The following is a 15458-nucleotide window of genomic DNA, read 5'->3' on the forward strand; positions in this document are numbered from 1 at the left end:
TTCATATCTTCCAATTCATTACAGGAAATGCAAGGAGATGAGGCCTTGTTACTGATCGAGCACCTGATTTTGGGCATGTGTTGTGTTATGAGTTATGACAGCAGATGAGTGGAACCTGTGATGGTTTTCGTTTCTCGGAAACCTTTCTAGCTCAACTCCTCTTGTTTCGTGCACGGTAACTTCGGATGTGATCACATAAAAAATATTTGAGGGTTTCCGGGATAATGATTAGAGACCAATAGTTATGGTTCAAAACTGAGAACAAAATGATGTTGTGACAAGCAGAAAATCCATCTGTTTCAGATAAGTCATTACCCTCAAGCCAACCATGAGTTGATTCTTAAGACAACATTCTGAGTTGGTTCAATCTTTTTCTTTGTATTTCCCATATATTTTGTTTCCCCCTCATGTTAGAATTCCTCAAGCTGTTCGTAGACCTGCTGTTCAGGAACAGGGGGAAGCTGTTCAGCTTTGAAGTTTAAGCTAAGATCTTTCCAGTTTATAACCAGGCATGTGGAACCAATAACATAAGTTGAATAATTTCACTAGCTGCTGTCTGTGTTAGAGTATGTTGCATTCCAGCACAAAAAAATTGAGATCAAAACCTTAAGCTATCCTTGCAACAATTTATACTGTCAAAGCCTCAAACTAGCATAGGAGCCGGATTTCAAAGGCCTTGCGCGCTATACACATGAAACCACATCTGCGGTACCATTCTTTTCTTAATGGAGTCTCAGTGGCAATTTTTGGTTCTTTCTTTCCTTCTGTTCATCTTATCCATCCTTCTTTTCAAACATGCTTAACAGACTGCTTTTGTTCCAAGCTCTAGATTTTGCGTTCTCACATGGCGCCATTTTTTATTTTTATTTTTTGGTTAAAATGCCTAATCCATTGTCAGAATAATCTCGATGCTTGTCAAACACAGTTAACTTGATCTTCACTGTACAACACCATAATAATATATTTCATATAAGCCTCTGCGGTATTTTTGTTGATTTTGTGTTTTCTTTACTCTGCCAATTTAGTGAAATACCATACACTAATTGCTGCTGAAGATGGCATTTGTACATAACGTCGGTTATTCCTTGGATACGTCCACAACCTTTGCTGAAAACCCTGCAAAAATTTTAGAAATAGTTTTTAAAAAATAAAAGGTTTCATCATACATATGCTCAGTGCTCAATTTTTTGTTTCTTTTTGGATTTTTGGAACTTAAGAAACAGATCTCTAAAGTAGTACCAAGCAGCCCCCAAATCTATTCTCTGTTCTTAGAGAGGAAAAAAAAAAAAAGGGAAAAAGTTTATTCTCCTGTCGAGCACAGACCCCCAAGGGGTGTTCCCCTGCTACCGTTTGGAACCACATTCGTCTCCAGACACGTGAATGATATCTTTCAATAATTTTATGACTTCAACTGCTGGGTAGTCCCAAGGGACTTACATTTTACCACAGGCTACTTCAGTAATCAATAAAATCTCTCACTGTATTTTGGCCATTCTGATGACCATTAGGCCATATTCATGCAGTATATACATAGGATTAGGTTGAATATCATTTGTATTACCTTGAACGAAGAGAGAACATCTCATCATGGATTGACTGAATGGTATCCCTCAGTTTAAACAACTCCAGCTGCATGACCTACAAAGGAAATCATAACACAGGCGTATTAGATGGTTTAACTACAATCATTCGTCTAAAATAAAGAATATGCAATGAGGTTATGATACAGAATGGTGCAAAAGATTTTCGAAATAGCAATTTTTGGAGATTAGTATTGCTTTATGTTAGGAAGAAAAATATGGGGACTTGTTTTTATTTTCAGACATTACTAAACAAATAAGGATAAGACGGAAATCAAAAGATAATATCGTATTGACTCAGTTGATTTATACGATAGTGTTGTTTAAGATATACCTAAGCAAAAAGATATTTTCGCTTTGCCCATGATTCCTCACACCCAAGGTCCGCCACTTCTCCATATCACCACCATACCCACACCACTAGGAAGAAAGAATAGCACCAGAGCAAAAAATAGATTTTAAAAATTTTAATACTATATTATCTTTTTTCTATCTTTTTCTTCTCTCATCCTTTATTTTTCTCATTTTTCTTTTTTTTTTTCTTTCTTCATCTTTCCTTTTTTTTTTTTTTTTTTTTTCTTTTCCTACTTTTCTTCTTGCATGGATGAATTTTAGATCCTGAATCCGTTTTATTGGGATGTAAAATCTTATCCAAGAGAATAGGAAATCATTGGCGATAAAATTTTCAAAACATCAAATAAGTTGCTTACATCGAGATGCTCCTTCTTAGCAATATTTGTCCAGTCTTTGGCGGGGACGCCGGTCCTCCAGTCCAAATCGAGCGTCACCGTCACGGGCGGCTTGTGGACAGGCGTCCAAAAGCACGCCAAGTAATCCCCAGCCTCCATCGCATTGAAAGCAAAATTCCCAGACTCCACTTTATCCGCGGAGTGGATGACATTCGCATTGGGCGACGAAATCTGAATAAATTCCAAATAATAATTAAAAAAAATATAATAGAATTAAAACGAGGAAAATAGGTCAGATCAGTTTAGAATATAAGATGATTTGGGATTGAGGAGAGATGGGAACTATACGGTTCATTATTGTACCCGGGCGATGATGCGGTGGGAGTCAGGAAGTGTGCTAGAGCCGTCCGGTTTGACGACGGTGTACTTGCCGACGGCCATGGCGCGGAGCTTGATGTCCTCGGTGATGCACTTGGGTTTGCCCGATTGGAGGTCGAAGTGGAGGGATCGGGTGGGCGAGGCCAAGAGAGAGGCCACCGCCAGGGCCAGCGCCAAGCGGAGAACCGCCGATCCTCCAATTCTTGGTTCCATGATTCACACAAGGACAAAAAAAAAAAAAAAAAAAAGATTGGACGCTCTCTTTTCTTTTCGTTTCTCCTTCTCCGCTCCTGTGCTCGGATTGGATCTGGAGCCGATGGGGAGATTGGAGAGGAAATACGAAAACCGACTGAAGATTGCGGCGTTGCTGAGAATGTGAGACCCGAACGCCGGCGGAAAAGAAATACGCCGTTCGTTGCTGCCACGCGAGCGCATGCACGGTGGGCTGGATTCGCTAGAACTGGCCTGATCCAAGGCTGTGCTTTGGGTTGGGCTGTCTATGGAGGCAAGGCTTTATTTCGGTTTGTTAACATTGATTTGATTTAAGTTAGGTTGTGTTGGAGGTCAAGGCTTTGGGTGGGGTAACGTGAACGGATCCGGACTCGGCACCTCGAGCTCAAGAAAGCCATCCTGGTTAGAAATTATGGATTCAGGTTGGGATTGGATCAAGCCGGATAAGCCCGGACTTGTGTTGGAGTCCCGGGCAAGGGCTGGAGTCAAGTGCTATCACGTTAGATTGGGTTTTGATTCCTCCTAACCGGAACTTGAATCCATTAGATGATTTTGGTTTATGTTTTAGTCCAGACCCTATCGATCAAATGGTTGGATTAGCTTCAGCTTCATGTCTGTGTGGTAGATTTGTCGTGAGATCTATTGAGTCTACAAGTCAGATCCAAAGTCTATTGTCTAATATCTTGCTTGACTTTCACTTAATTTGGACTAATTGTGAATTGAGTCCAAGTCCGGATGACAAAAAACAATTGACGAATGTGATAGCTTCAAAATGTAATTATTGGCTTTGATAAGAAGAGTTTGTAGCTGCCGCCTGATGAGCATACTGAAGTTTACGTAACTGGCTCGCAGAAATCTTGTGGAAACAAGCTAAAGAGAGAACTACTTCAATCACTAATCTCATGAGAATGGATGCCCATATGCTATTTTATAGGTTATAGTTTCGGGGATCCAAGCCCATGCCATTTTGACTCATGACTGGTAATTTGGCAAGTATTTTTAATTTTTATTTTTTGGCGGGGGTGGGGGGTGGTGTAGAAAAGAAGCTATAGCTTCATTACAAGATGAAAAAGATACACATAGTTTTCAAGTACAAGATAACAATTGGCACAACACAAATATATACAAAACATCCATCAACAGGAGACCATCCATACAAAATCAATCAAACAGGAAGTCTAGCAGCCCAATGCTGAAATTTAAAAGAAAGGCCGACTGTGCTCCACGCCCAGTAGCTTTGTTGAATAAACATCACAGCAGGTGAAATAGGATCATTAATTAGGGAGCAATATTTAAGACGCCACAGTTTATACCCGTAATTAAATATTGCTCCCTTATTAACATGCGTTCAGTAAGCAGGCCGTTGAAGTTTGTGAGAGCAAGACGTTGAGTATTGCCCAAAAATGTCAGGTTTATAACCTGCGCACAGAACAAACTCATGAATTTTAAGACGTTTAGCTAGGGAAAAACCCGCAATAAATGGGGGGAGGACATTCCTTGTTTTTGCTCTAGCCATCCTGTCAGACATCCTTCAACAATCCACCTTAGTTAGGAAATAAAATAGCTATTTTGAAATAAATAATATTGCTTATCAGGGCTGCAAGTGGATTAGGTTGGATCTTGGATGGGCACATCCAAACCCAATCAATATTTGAATCACGTCAAAAAGTTTAAACCAATCTTGTCCAATTCTTTTTGAGTTGGATCAGACCAAATTTAATATTAATTTTATCAATCCATCAATTTTCAGATCAAATTGAGTTCAAAATAATTCAAACACAAATCATAACAAATACATATGAATTGATTATCTAATTATATCATAAATATATCATATAATAAAATAAAAGAACATGTTTAGATTATTAACAACATATTCTATATAGAATTTGATTGATAACTATGCATGTTTATAATCAAGAACATAAATTATTGATAAATTATATGATGAGAAGAAGAGTAGTTTCTTGTATTTAAAAAGGGATTTGAAATATTTAGTATACTAATTTTGAATTGATTCCACATGGTTCAAGTTTTGATTTAGAATGGAAGGATGCAAGTCCAATCCATATATTAAATAGGTTATATTTCAATTCAAGCTTAGTCCAAATTAATTCAGTACGGATTGGATTGGATTAATTCTGGATTGGTTTGATATTGAAAGCAAGTCAATTGTGTAAGTGCTTTCAGAAATAGCTTAAAAGAAGAAAAATCTTAATCTTAGACTACCTATATAACATGAGTTAATGCAAACAATTCAGTCCTATCTTGCCTGATTAATACTTAATCTAATCTAATCTAATCTAGATTTTTAACCGAAGAAAGAGCCCAATTGCTACAATTAGGGTTCTCGCTTGATGACAGCTGGTGGGTGTCATATCTACAAATCACAGTACCACTGGCAAAGTTGAGAGAGGCCTAAGAAGGTCTGGTTTATGCCATTCTATTCTTGAGGCCAATACTGTTGTGCCGGAGGGATATTCCAGAATGGTGATTAGCTGGATTTTTTTTGGGGGTAACTATCTTTTATAGCGACACACATCTAATACTAGTTAATCTACGGACTTTGATTTCTACACTCTAATCCTTTAGAGCAATTCATGTACACAAGAAGGCCAATAGCACAACCGATTAAGTTGCTTCATATATGGCCAACCATACTGGTTAAAGTTAAATAAGGTTGGAGACATCCAATCGAAGTCATATTGAATTGAGTTAAAATTGAGTTTAGTTGGGTTAGGGTTGGGTTTAGGCTGTATCTTTCACGCGAAAGAATGATTGATCTTGACCGTTGGATGATACTCCGTGCAGCTCTCAAAGTACCCCGAACTTCGTGAATCATCCATCGGCGCACGAAAGATGCAACCCCTGTCCGTTAGGATTAGCTCTTGGCCTGGCTCGCCCGTTCGAGCTGCAGCGCCGGCTGTTCCCCATTGAAGAAAATGGTCGAAGATTTTGCAGTCAATCTTTGGCCATCCCGCAAACAGAAGCCGAACAGCGAGCAGAGATTAGGGCAAAGCCAGGTCCAGGGAGCCCCTTCACCTTGCTCCGGAGAAACTAAGAAAGCATGTTGTTCATAAAACGAAGATGGCGGCCACCTCTCCTCCCTCCCTTTCCTCCTCCTTCCATACTTTCCTCCTATTCTTCCTCGCCGGCCGCCGCCGAAACGACTACCTCCTCCTCTTCTCCTCTACCCTTCATGGCGGAGTACCTGATGGATCGTCTGGGCTACTCCAAGGAGAAGGCCCTCGTCGCCTCCAAATCCCTCCTCCACATCACCACCCCCGACAAGCCTGACGCCGTCCTCGCCTTCCTCCGCCGCCACGCCGGCCTCTCCCCCCGCCAGCTCCACGCCTTCGTCCGCCGCCGCCCTACTGTCCTCGCCACCAACGTCCCCTCCAATCTCCTCCCCAAGCTCAAGCTCCTCGAGCGCCTCCTACCCTCTCCCGCCCCCCCCAAGGACCTCGCCTACCTCGCCACCGCCTCCGCCTCCGCCTTCGGCTACAGCGCAGCCCGCCTCGCCCCTGCCGTCGACCTCCTCCGCTCCCTCCTCCCCCCCTCCGACCCCCGCGCCGCCATCGCCGCCCTCCGCCGCTGCTCCTGGCTCCTCACCATCGACCCCGACAAGGTCCTCTCCCGCAACGTCGACCTCCTTCGCCGCCGCGGCCTCGATCCCTCCGCCGTCGTCGAAAAAGCCCCTAACCTCCTCGTCCTCAAGCCCGAAATCCTCGACGCCCCCTTCGCTACCGTGGAGCAGGATCTCGGCATCGCCAGCTCCTCCGACTGCTACCTGGCTGCCGTCAACCTGGCGGCCTCCCTGCCTAAAGAGGACCTGCTAAAGAAGATGGAAATGGTCGCCAATTACGGATTCAGCGACAAGGACCAGCTCACCTTGATCAAGAGATCGCCGATGTTCCTGCGGCTGAAGGAGGAGCACATGCGGCGGAAGCTGGACTTCTTGGTCCACACGGTGGGGTGCACTCCGGCGCAGCTGCTGGGGAGTTCCTGGCTGTTTATGTTCAACCTGGAGTCCAGGCTGAGGCCGAGATACGAGCTGCTGCGGGGGTTGCAGGCCAAGGGATTGGTTGCGGAGGCCGTCAATATATTCAAAGCGTTGGTAAGGATGTCTGAAGAGGAATTCCGCGAAGAGTATGTTTACAAGTTTGATGACGGCGATGGCTCGGATCTTGTCCGGCCATACCTGAGCATCTCGGGGAAGCGCAGGCGCTGGTAATGGAATCTCGTACCTCATTTCTTAGGATGCTTCCCGATCGATCGTTTTGATGTGAAAAAACTTTGTTTGCTGACTATGAGGTGTTCTACATTTCTTGGAAATCAAAGAGATGATTCTGAGATGTTGCATTTGGCTGATGTATGAGAAGCTTAGCATTTGCTGAACTCTTTGAGGGCTTTTCTGCATTAACTGGACCCCACTTGATTGTTTGTTCATTTAGATCATTTTGCAATTTCAATTCAAATGAGAACAAAAATGAGGATCTGGTTAAAAGTAATGAACAGGTGATAGGATAATCTTCTTGGTTAGTTGTATAGAATTTATAGCACCAAAAAAGAAAATGGGATTGGTCGGCATGCAGCAATTGGTAAACAGACACTCTTGAAATTTTACATGCAGAGAGTCGGCATGCTTCACTGGTCCTTTCATAAGGAGACTATCTATACCAAATCGTTAACTTTTGCATTGGTACTTGTCAATAATGCAGGCTTAACCTTACCGAAAGGAAAAACTGAAGGTGAACATATGGTATGCTTGTTGTAGCGATTGTAGAATAAGGGCTTGCATTGGAATGTTCTAAAGCTATTCAGTGCACACCAATTAGTTCAGTAATTATATTAAGATTTTTAAATGCCAAATGAAGTAATAGAAAAATTCTAGAAATCGGAAAAATATTATAGATGAATTTGTAGTACTATAATTTTGCAGAAAATATATCACTATGAGCAAGCTTCCAAGCTTTGTTTTGCTTGTGGTTAGAGCTTGAACCCATGGGTATGAATTATGTTCTATTTAGCAGTTCACTAATTATTTATCAATTATCAACAATTGTTACCTACCAACTGTTAAAGTATTAACTATCAAACTATTGCGGTAGGAGAAAACACACCCTCCAATCCATATTATCTATTTCAATGAAAACCAAAATGATGCATGGCATCCTCTGTACAGTCTCATCTCATATGATCATAAACCCTCTCCATATATAGTTTGAGGACCATAAGAGCACTAGAAGGAGGGGCAGTTCCAGAGTGTGAAGAACTTCCTGTGCCAGTCAAATATTATCAGAAATAGATCGGATGCAACAAAATCTGTTTGCTCTGGGGCAGTAGTCATAGACAGATAAGGTTTCAATATGTTGACAATAAGCTTAGCAACAAGTGTATACAGACCGTTGGGGGATTGATTGCTTTAGGAATAAGTACAAAGTCGTCTTCCAAGAAACAAAAGAAGAAGTTCCATAAAAAGAAAAAAGGAAAAAAAGAAAAAGAAAAGAAAAGAAACAAAAGCAAAGGAAGACAGCATATGAATCTGAAATCTAGTAGCCGATATCATTTGAAAAGGAATTCGATCCAGCAGGTGCACAAAGAATTACTCTTCTGCTAATAGCAAATATAGAGTTGGGCCTGCTAGCCAATCACATAGTGGAGAAAAGGCTATGCTTTAATCATTGGAATCATGTTTCAAGAAAACTTTCGCTGCTATATTTTAAGTACTAAAAATCCCTGATTTTTAAAGCGCATTTAATTTATATAAGCACGTTTAAAATTATAACTACTGTCTCTCAAGGATGGTCCCATGCCCCCAGCCACTTGGAAGACTGGCATCCTAAATCCTTATTTCAGCTAAAAGCCTTAAGCGATCTCCCCAAAACCTCTTAATCAATCCATCTACCTGTTGTGGTCTACCTCTTAATCAATCTTTATTCAGGTTTTACTTGATTAGGAACCCTATTTAATCCAATTATTAGTATACAAACCGTGGTAAAAGTTCTGTTTGCTGCCAGAATTGGAAGAGCACTTCACCACGCAACACATAGCACGGAAGTCATCTTTGCTCCATGAGATCATCCGGTTACCCATGTGTTGAATGAATGAAGCTACATCCTTTCCTCCGCAAGTCATCTAACTAGAAGTTGCTTAACCATGGAAAAAAGAACAGGAAGTGATAACAATCCAGGATTTCAATAAGCAAAAGAAAAAGTGAAGTTGAGGACAACAAAGATAATAGTCATCCACTCCTATACCAAGTACAGCAGGAAATGAAATTGAAACACAAAACATGATCGCTAATAATAAACATGTCAGAGACACTGAACATCTTCCCTTCAAATGGAAAATCGGAAATTTGCACATGAAAACAACCATACGACTAATAGAAGCAACTGTGAACCTGAAGCAGAGTTGCTCTTAAGAGGACTATTGGTACCATGCCAGGCCTTCCATATATATCCTATCTGTTACAAGAAAACAAATTTCCAATATTTGTTTTGTTAATGTCAAAATTCTCAGCTTTCATCTAGCATGCTGACTTTTATCATTGCCAAGAATTGTCTTCTCAACTTGAGGGACCACCGCTCCCTCTATCCCCACTGCAGCAGTAGAAGTGAGGCAGCTTAACTCGACCACAACTCCTGTAAGGTACATAAAACAAATTTCATAATCTAATTCAGCACCAGTTAATTAACAAAGAATAATTTCAAGCACTGTCCAAGAAGATCTAGAATATGTATAAAATATCAACCAGAATAACTTGTGCCAATTCGATGTAAGACTTGTTAGTTTCATGAAGATGAAAGACTCTATTGCTAGAACTGTTACATTAACATATATGGGTTCTGTTTCTCCCCAGTTTGTCTGCAGAATTCTCACCAGATTCCACTGCTCTTCTGCTTCAGTTTCCACTGTTGCAGAACACTGCCGGTAACTCATTTGAACCACTGCTCTGTCCTATGGGCCCCATTGGTTGGTTAGGTCCTTCAGTCTTTCCTAGAAGACTTTCAGAGTACCATGGAAGTCTTCCTCCACTCGAGCTCCCTTGCTTTTAGAGAACCGTGGTTTTAAATACAGACAGTGCAGATACATCAAGATGGGGCAAGAAATTGTTGTACATCAGATTCTTACAAGAAAACAAGCATTTCTAATATAAGTCTAACCATTTTTAACATAAGCTCCTGTATATAGCACATAGTGGCACCCTTGAGAAATGATCCAATCCACAAGATAGAAAAGATAAGAAATTTCTAGTTTGGTGATCTAATCATCATATCTGAGTTTCAGGTAACCACATATATGAAGTCTTAGTTCTCAAGTAAGTATTTGATGTGGAAATGAGTTAAGAAGTCTCTATGGCATTTAAAAGTCATGAAATGACTTCTTAGGCTTCACAGGATGCAATAGTCTAAAACCGCCTTGATTGAAGTAGAAAATGTTGGAGGCACACTAAGCATGATTGCTCCTAAAACATGGCCAATTTTTTTTAAAACACAAATACAAAACCTAAATTTTATATCTGAGAATGTCTTGCAGAAAGTCAAAACATCAACAATTATGAATACAAGGTGACTGGTGATATACTAGGATCAAAATTATATTATGTTCTTGTAGTATAAATGAAGGACCGCACAAATCCAACATGATCTATCCTATCAATGGCAGACTTTATGTTTCTATAGCACTTGCAGAATAGGAGTAACACTGGGTTTTTATTTCTTTGCCAAGCATTTCTTTGACACTCTGAGGTTGTGTAGACAATCAGATATTTTCATATTGTCCATAAAAAGGAGTTGTGATATATGGACCTGGAATATAGCGGGTTCCACATACATCTCTGCACAGAAGGTCCTGACATGTCATATATGCTCTGTGTATTATCCCATATCAGTAAGCAGTCACCTGTACTGCAACACATCCCTAATATGTTACTTGACTTTACCCTGTTAGTCCCAAAAACTTTTATTTTTTTGTTTGGGGCAGCATGGAGGTGCCTTCTCTTTGCTCAGATCTTTACATGTTTCATATTCTGAAGTTCCACCAATCAGTTGGAAGCCACAACAACATCAAATAAAGAGTTAAACCTAGACTGAGAACAGTAAAACAATGTTCTGGTTTTCTTCTTTCTTTTCTTTTCTTTTTTCCTTAACATCTTCCAAGAAGCATGACCTCCTCGCACTCAATCTTTCTCTTTTTTTGACGCATAAGGCACATTCTCATATGTTTGTATTCTTGAACGAAGTGATGAGTTTTCTTTTCCTTGCATTCATCTTTTTTTATTTTCTGTTCATACGTGGTGGTTTTATGTTTTACCTTGCCTAAGAACCTAGGAAGACATGGGTTTTCCAAAACTAGGATCCATAAGAAACATGCTCATGCTCATTTTTGGACAGCCACCAATGGAGGAAAACATATACATCTCTAAAGACAATTTAACATTAGTTTGAGTTTTTCTATTTTCATCACCTTTGTTGGATCCTGTGTAGTTGTTACTATTAGTTTCCACAGTGAAGTCCATCAATATGACTTCTAACATATCCGGGCCCCATAAGCAACAAGCATTTTCCCTTGAAATATGACCTAGGACAATATGTTTGTTAAGATGGGTCTAAATAATGATAGCAAATTCAAGACATGTCTATATACTAGTCTTCTTTGTACTAGAATGCAATAAAAATGGCCTAGATAATAAGTTTGTTATGATAGTGTAAGGACTCGTGCAAGTGTGTATTTAGCCCCACATTAGTTATACACCGGAGAGATCTTGCATACTTATACAGAGTCAAGAAATCCAAATAATACCTTCTAGCTAATCTTTCTTTAGTGAGATTCTGCATTATTACAAATGATATCAAAGAGATTTGATCCATAACCCATGTGGACCGAAAATTGCAACATGGGCCCATTTGAGGCTGATCATGAACCAGTCATGATATTTGTGATTGGATTTAACTGGATTTAGACCCTTAGCCTTGGTGAGGATATAAGGGCTTCGATGGGATACTATGCAAGGACCCGTGCAAACATAAATTTAGTCTCAAATCAGTTACACATTGTTAAGATCTTAGGAACTTATACATGGCCAAAGAATCCAAATAATACTTTCTGGGGTGAGGTCCTAGGTTAATGTACATGGGTTGAAATAATGATAGGGTATTTAAAATAAGTCTTTTCTGTAATAAATTGAAATAAAAATGGCCTAGATTGAAAAGAGGGAAAAGCTTAAATGTTGTACTATAATATATCATTTGTGTTTTCTAAATGTGTTGTGTATCATTGCATGTTGGTCCTAAAAGTTGGCATAATAAGGCCAGCATGGGATGATAAGAGGTACTTGGATACTTAGTTATCCGAGACTCAAAAGTAAGACTCAACATATTTTTCCAACAGAATTGAGCACTTCTTAAACAAGAAGGCTTTATCATCCAATAATGCAATTCAAATATCATATTAGATGTTGAATGGGAAATAATGTGGGTTATAGTCCAGAAATTCAGTTTCAGTCCAAACTCAGATTGAGACTGGATAGTTATAGCATCAATTTCAATGGCCTCAGTCTGACACAATATTTAAGATACAAATAATAACAAATTAATTAAATTATGAGAAAAACATTAAAAGTAGAAAACTGAGATAAGTCAAATAAAATATACTAGTAAACACTTAAAAATATGACACATTGTTTAGTGACAATCTAAGATACAACATAGCAAGAGAATGTTAGTTCTTAAAAGTACTCAAAAAATAAGATGTCTTAATATGCATTCTAGGTCTAAAGTGTTAAGCAATTGTGCGTGTGCGTGCGTGTGTGTGTGTGTGTGTGAGAGAGAGAGAGAGAGAGAGAGAAGGTGCAAACTGGGCGAGTTGGTCTTGTCTCTTGCATTGATACAAGAAACCTAGGTTCAATCACATGCTCACTTCAATATTTGGTTGGGTCTCCACACAGTCCTAGTTCTCAAAATACTAAGAGGGGGAAAACAAGATAGCATAAGGAAGATCATAAGAAAATGCAAAACAATAATCCATCCAATATCAATAAGAATGACTATAAATTTCACTTCATTAAGAGACTTAACTTGCTGATATATCAAATGAATATATCTACAGTGAAGCTTATGAAATCCCTGATTTTTAAAATTTTTCAAAATAAAGAAAGTAATGCAAAAATCTTTAAATTTCTTGGATCCAAAATTCAGATGCTTTCAAAATTTTCAAAGAAAAAAATCATGACCATGTCTTTAATCATAGCAAAATAATTCTCGGAGTCCTGATATATCATTCATAAGTATGACACACCACTCTCATCTAAGAAAATAAAGAAAACATTCCAAGTTTAGTTTTCTTCCCTTAAACCTCATATTTTTTATTCTGATTTGTTAATTGGAACTAGTGAACGGTGGAAACAAGCCATTCAGAAACTAACTGAGAAATTACCAAAGCCCAATTGTAAGCGGCCAAATTCGTGCAGCATTATATAAAATCACCTTAAACACAAGTCGGTTTCACCCTAAGCCAAACAGTTTCAGCCAAAACCAATGCAATGTAAATGGTTTATGCAACTTTCAATCAGTAACAAGCCCAGAATGGTTGAAAACTTGAAATAATTTTCATGACTGTTAGTAAAAATACAACTAAAGATCGCCTGAGAACTTGTGAAAACAAAATTTGAGCATTCTTTTGTGCCAATTAAAGTGAATATATCTCAACAGTATATGTTACCATGGCTAGGATTTACTATTGGAAAGTTGGAGGTGCAGTTCAAATCAAAATGATTGAACCAAATTCTGTATGAGGTACAGAATATAGAGAAGCAAAACTCTTACTTGCATCGGACAATCACTGGAACAGGTTTCAGAGCCTTCGGTCCATTCCTTAATCCCTTCTTATGGCGAGAAACCTGCAATATAATAATTTATCAATATTCGGTCATTCTACAAATTCTTTCACATACACAAGAATTCTAGAATCCTGCACTGTTTCAGGAAAAAGGCATGCAAGTTACAAGCGAACACCCATGCAGATAGACGTAGCCAATTTTCCTATACTCAAAGGAAGAGGTGCAATAAAAATTTAAGATATAACGACTAAACTATAAAAGTAATTCAATAAACAAAAATCCGAAGTTGAGAAACAAATAAATAATTTATTCAAGTGCGTAGCAGTAGGCAGAACAAACTAGGTAGAAGAACAGGAGTACAAAGTATAGTAATGGCAGCTACAGACATGCAGGAAAAGCTAGCATTTTTAGAGAATTTACAATTTGTCAGGAAACAATTCAATACAGGTTTTATCATCAATAAGATGGGAGTCCTAGTACATGCACGCCCAAGTTGTTAAAAGTCCCAGACTAGTAATTCTTGAAACCTATAAAATAATAGCACAGTACATAGCTTATGCTGTCAAAAGGCAATTCAACAAATACATGGAAGGCAATATACTACACAAGATCAACAAAGCACAACGATCCAATCAACTCCCATATGATATAACACAGCGCTCCAATGGGTTAAAAGGAAACCCGAAGCACAAGAACTATAGCAGGGCGTACCTTTTTCTTCGGGACGGCCATGAGCTCCATGGCGCCGCCGAAGGAGAAGTTGGGAAGGGAGGGAGCCGCTGGAGGAGGGGCCTGCGCGAAGGGATTCTCGAGAGAGACGGAGGGAAGGAGAGGACGAGGAAGACGCGCCAGGTGGGACGAAACTCGCCGGAACAAAGACGCCGCCATCGCCCGAGGTTTAGCTTTGAGCTGTCGCTCTTCCTCTCACGCCTCCAGGCTCCAGCTCTTTTCGCCGTAGAAGCCAGACCGGACCGGGCACCAAACCGGGGAATTGGGTCGACTTAATTGTCTCTTCCTTGAACCGGTTTGTTAATGAAGCCTGACTTTGTGTTCTGCAGCTGCTTTGGCCCTTTGGAAGGGATGGAGGTTGACCCGGCTATCTTGATCCATTTTTATCCTAATCTATTCAGGTAAAGATGAAATTTTGAACATTCAATTAATATTTATATTTAAATTTATTTTTATTAAAAAATAAATATAGATATGAATAGATATTATCGGATCATTATCCAAATATCCGGTTGTGCTTGTAATTATATAAATCTCACGCAGCATTCATGAATTTTTGAAGGAAATAGGTTACTATATTGACTTAGTTTACTTTTCACTTAGTGATTCTTTTGATTTTAGTCACCATAAAGTTTAACTATCTCACTTATATTTGTATTTACGTTCATACTCTCAGCATCCGATTTATATTCATATTTTTTTAAAATAAATATAAATATAAATATTTATCTGACTAATATTCATATTCGTATCCATATTTATCAAATAAAAAAAATATGGATCAATATCTTATGCCCCCACACCTCCCAATAAAATGGGACTGTGGAATGCAAACACTACCATATTGTAGAAGTATGTCTTATTCTCCTTGCACCATACAATCTACTTTTAAATTTTGGGATACTATTTTTGAAACAGCTAATTTTTTTATTAATTGTTTACCCACACATATACTCCATTTTACTTCACCTTGAAAAATATTATTTAATAAAAAATCAAATTATAATT

General features: G+C 39.1%; 3 protein-coding genes across 4 annotated transcripts; 1 reads left to right on the top strand and 2 right to left on the bottom strand.

Annotated features, from left to right (window-relative positions):
* Positions 1 to 1270: 1270 nt before the first annotated feature.
* LOC105041769 (transmembrane emp24 domain-containing protein p24delta9) lies at positions 1271 to 3554 on the bottom strand. The gene is made up of 3 exons (XM_029263809.2): positions 2633 to 3554; positions 2291 to 2500; positions 1271 to 1638 (listed from the first exon to the last, which is right to left on the bottom strand). The coding sequence occupies exons 1-3, from the start codon at positions 2858 to 2860 to the stop codon at positions 1558 to 1560; spliced, it is 519 nt and encodes a 172-aa protein (XP_029119642.1). The 5' UTR covers positions 2861 to 3554; the 3' UTR covers positions 1271 to 1557.
* Positions 3555 to 5734: 2180 nt separating this feature from the next.
* On the top strand, positions 5735 to 7297 carry LOC105041767 (transcription termination factor MTERF8, chloroplastic). Its single transcript, XM_010918789.3, has one exon. It carries the CDS (start codon positions 5946 to 5948, stop codon positions 7110 to 7112), a length of 1167 nt encoding a protein of 388 aa, XP_010917091.2. The 5' UTR covers positions 5735 to 5945; the 3' UTR covers positions 7113 to 7297.
* A 1803-nt stretch (positions 7298 to 9100) lies between these two features.
* LOC105041766 (uncharacterized) lies at positions 9101 to 14725 on the bottom strand. Of its 2 annotated transcripts, XR_002164176.3 has the most exons (4): positions 14433 to 14725; positions 13708 to 13781; positions 9764 to 9932; positions 9101 to 9525 (listed from the first exon to the last, which is right to left on the bottom strand). XR_002164176.3 is itself a non-coding variant. In XM_010918788.4 (3 exons), exons 1-3 carry the CDS (start codon positions 14607 to 14609, stop codon positions 9450 to 9452), a joined length of 327 nt encoding a protein of 108 aa, XP_010917090.1. In that variant the 5' UTR covers positions 14610 to 14715; the 3' UTR covers positions 9155 to 9449. The 2 variants fall into 2 exon arrangements, 1 of the variants encoding a protein (XP_010917090.1); XM_010918788.4 differs by lacking the exon at positions 9764 to 9932 and having other exon boundaries at positions 9155 to 9525; positions 14433 to 14715.
* Between the last annotated feature and the right edge of the window lie 733 nt (positions 14726 to 15458).

This window comes from Elaeis guineensis, chromosome 3, assembly GCF_000442705.2.
Source record: "Elaeis guineensis isolate ETL-2024a chromosome 3, EG11, whole genome shotgun sequence".
NCBI classification, from domain to species: Eukaryota; Viridiplantae; Streptophyta; class Magnoliopsida; order Arecales; family Arecaceae; genus Elaeis; species Elaeis guineensis.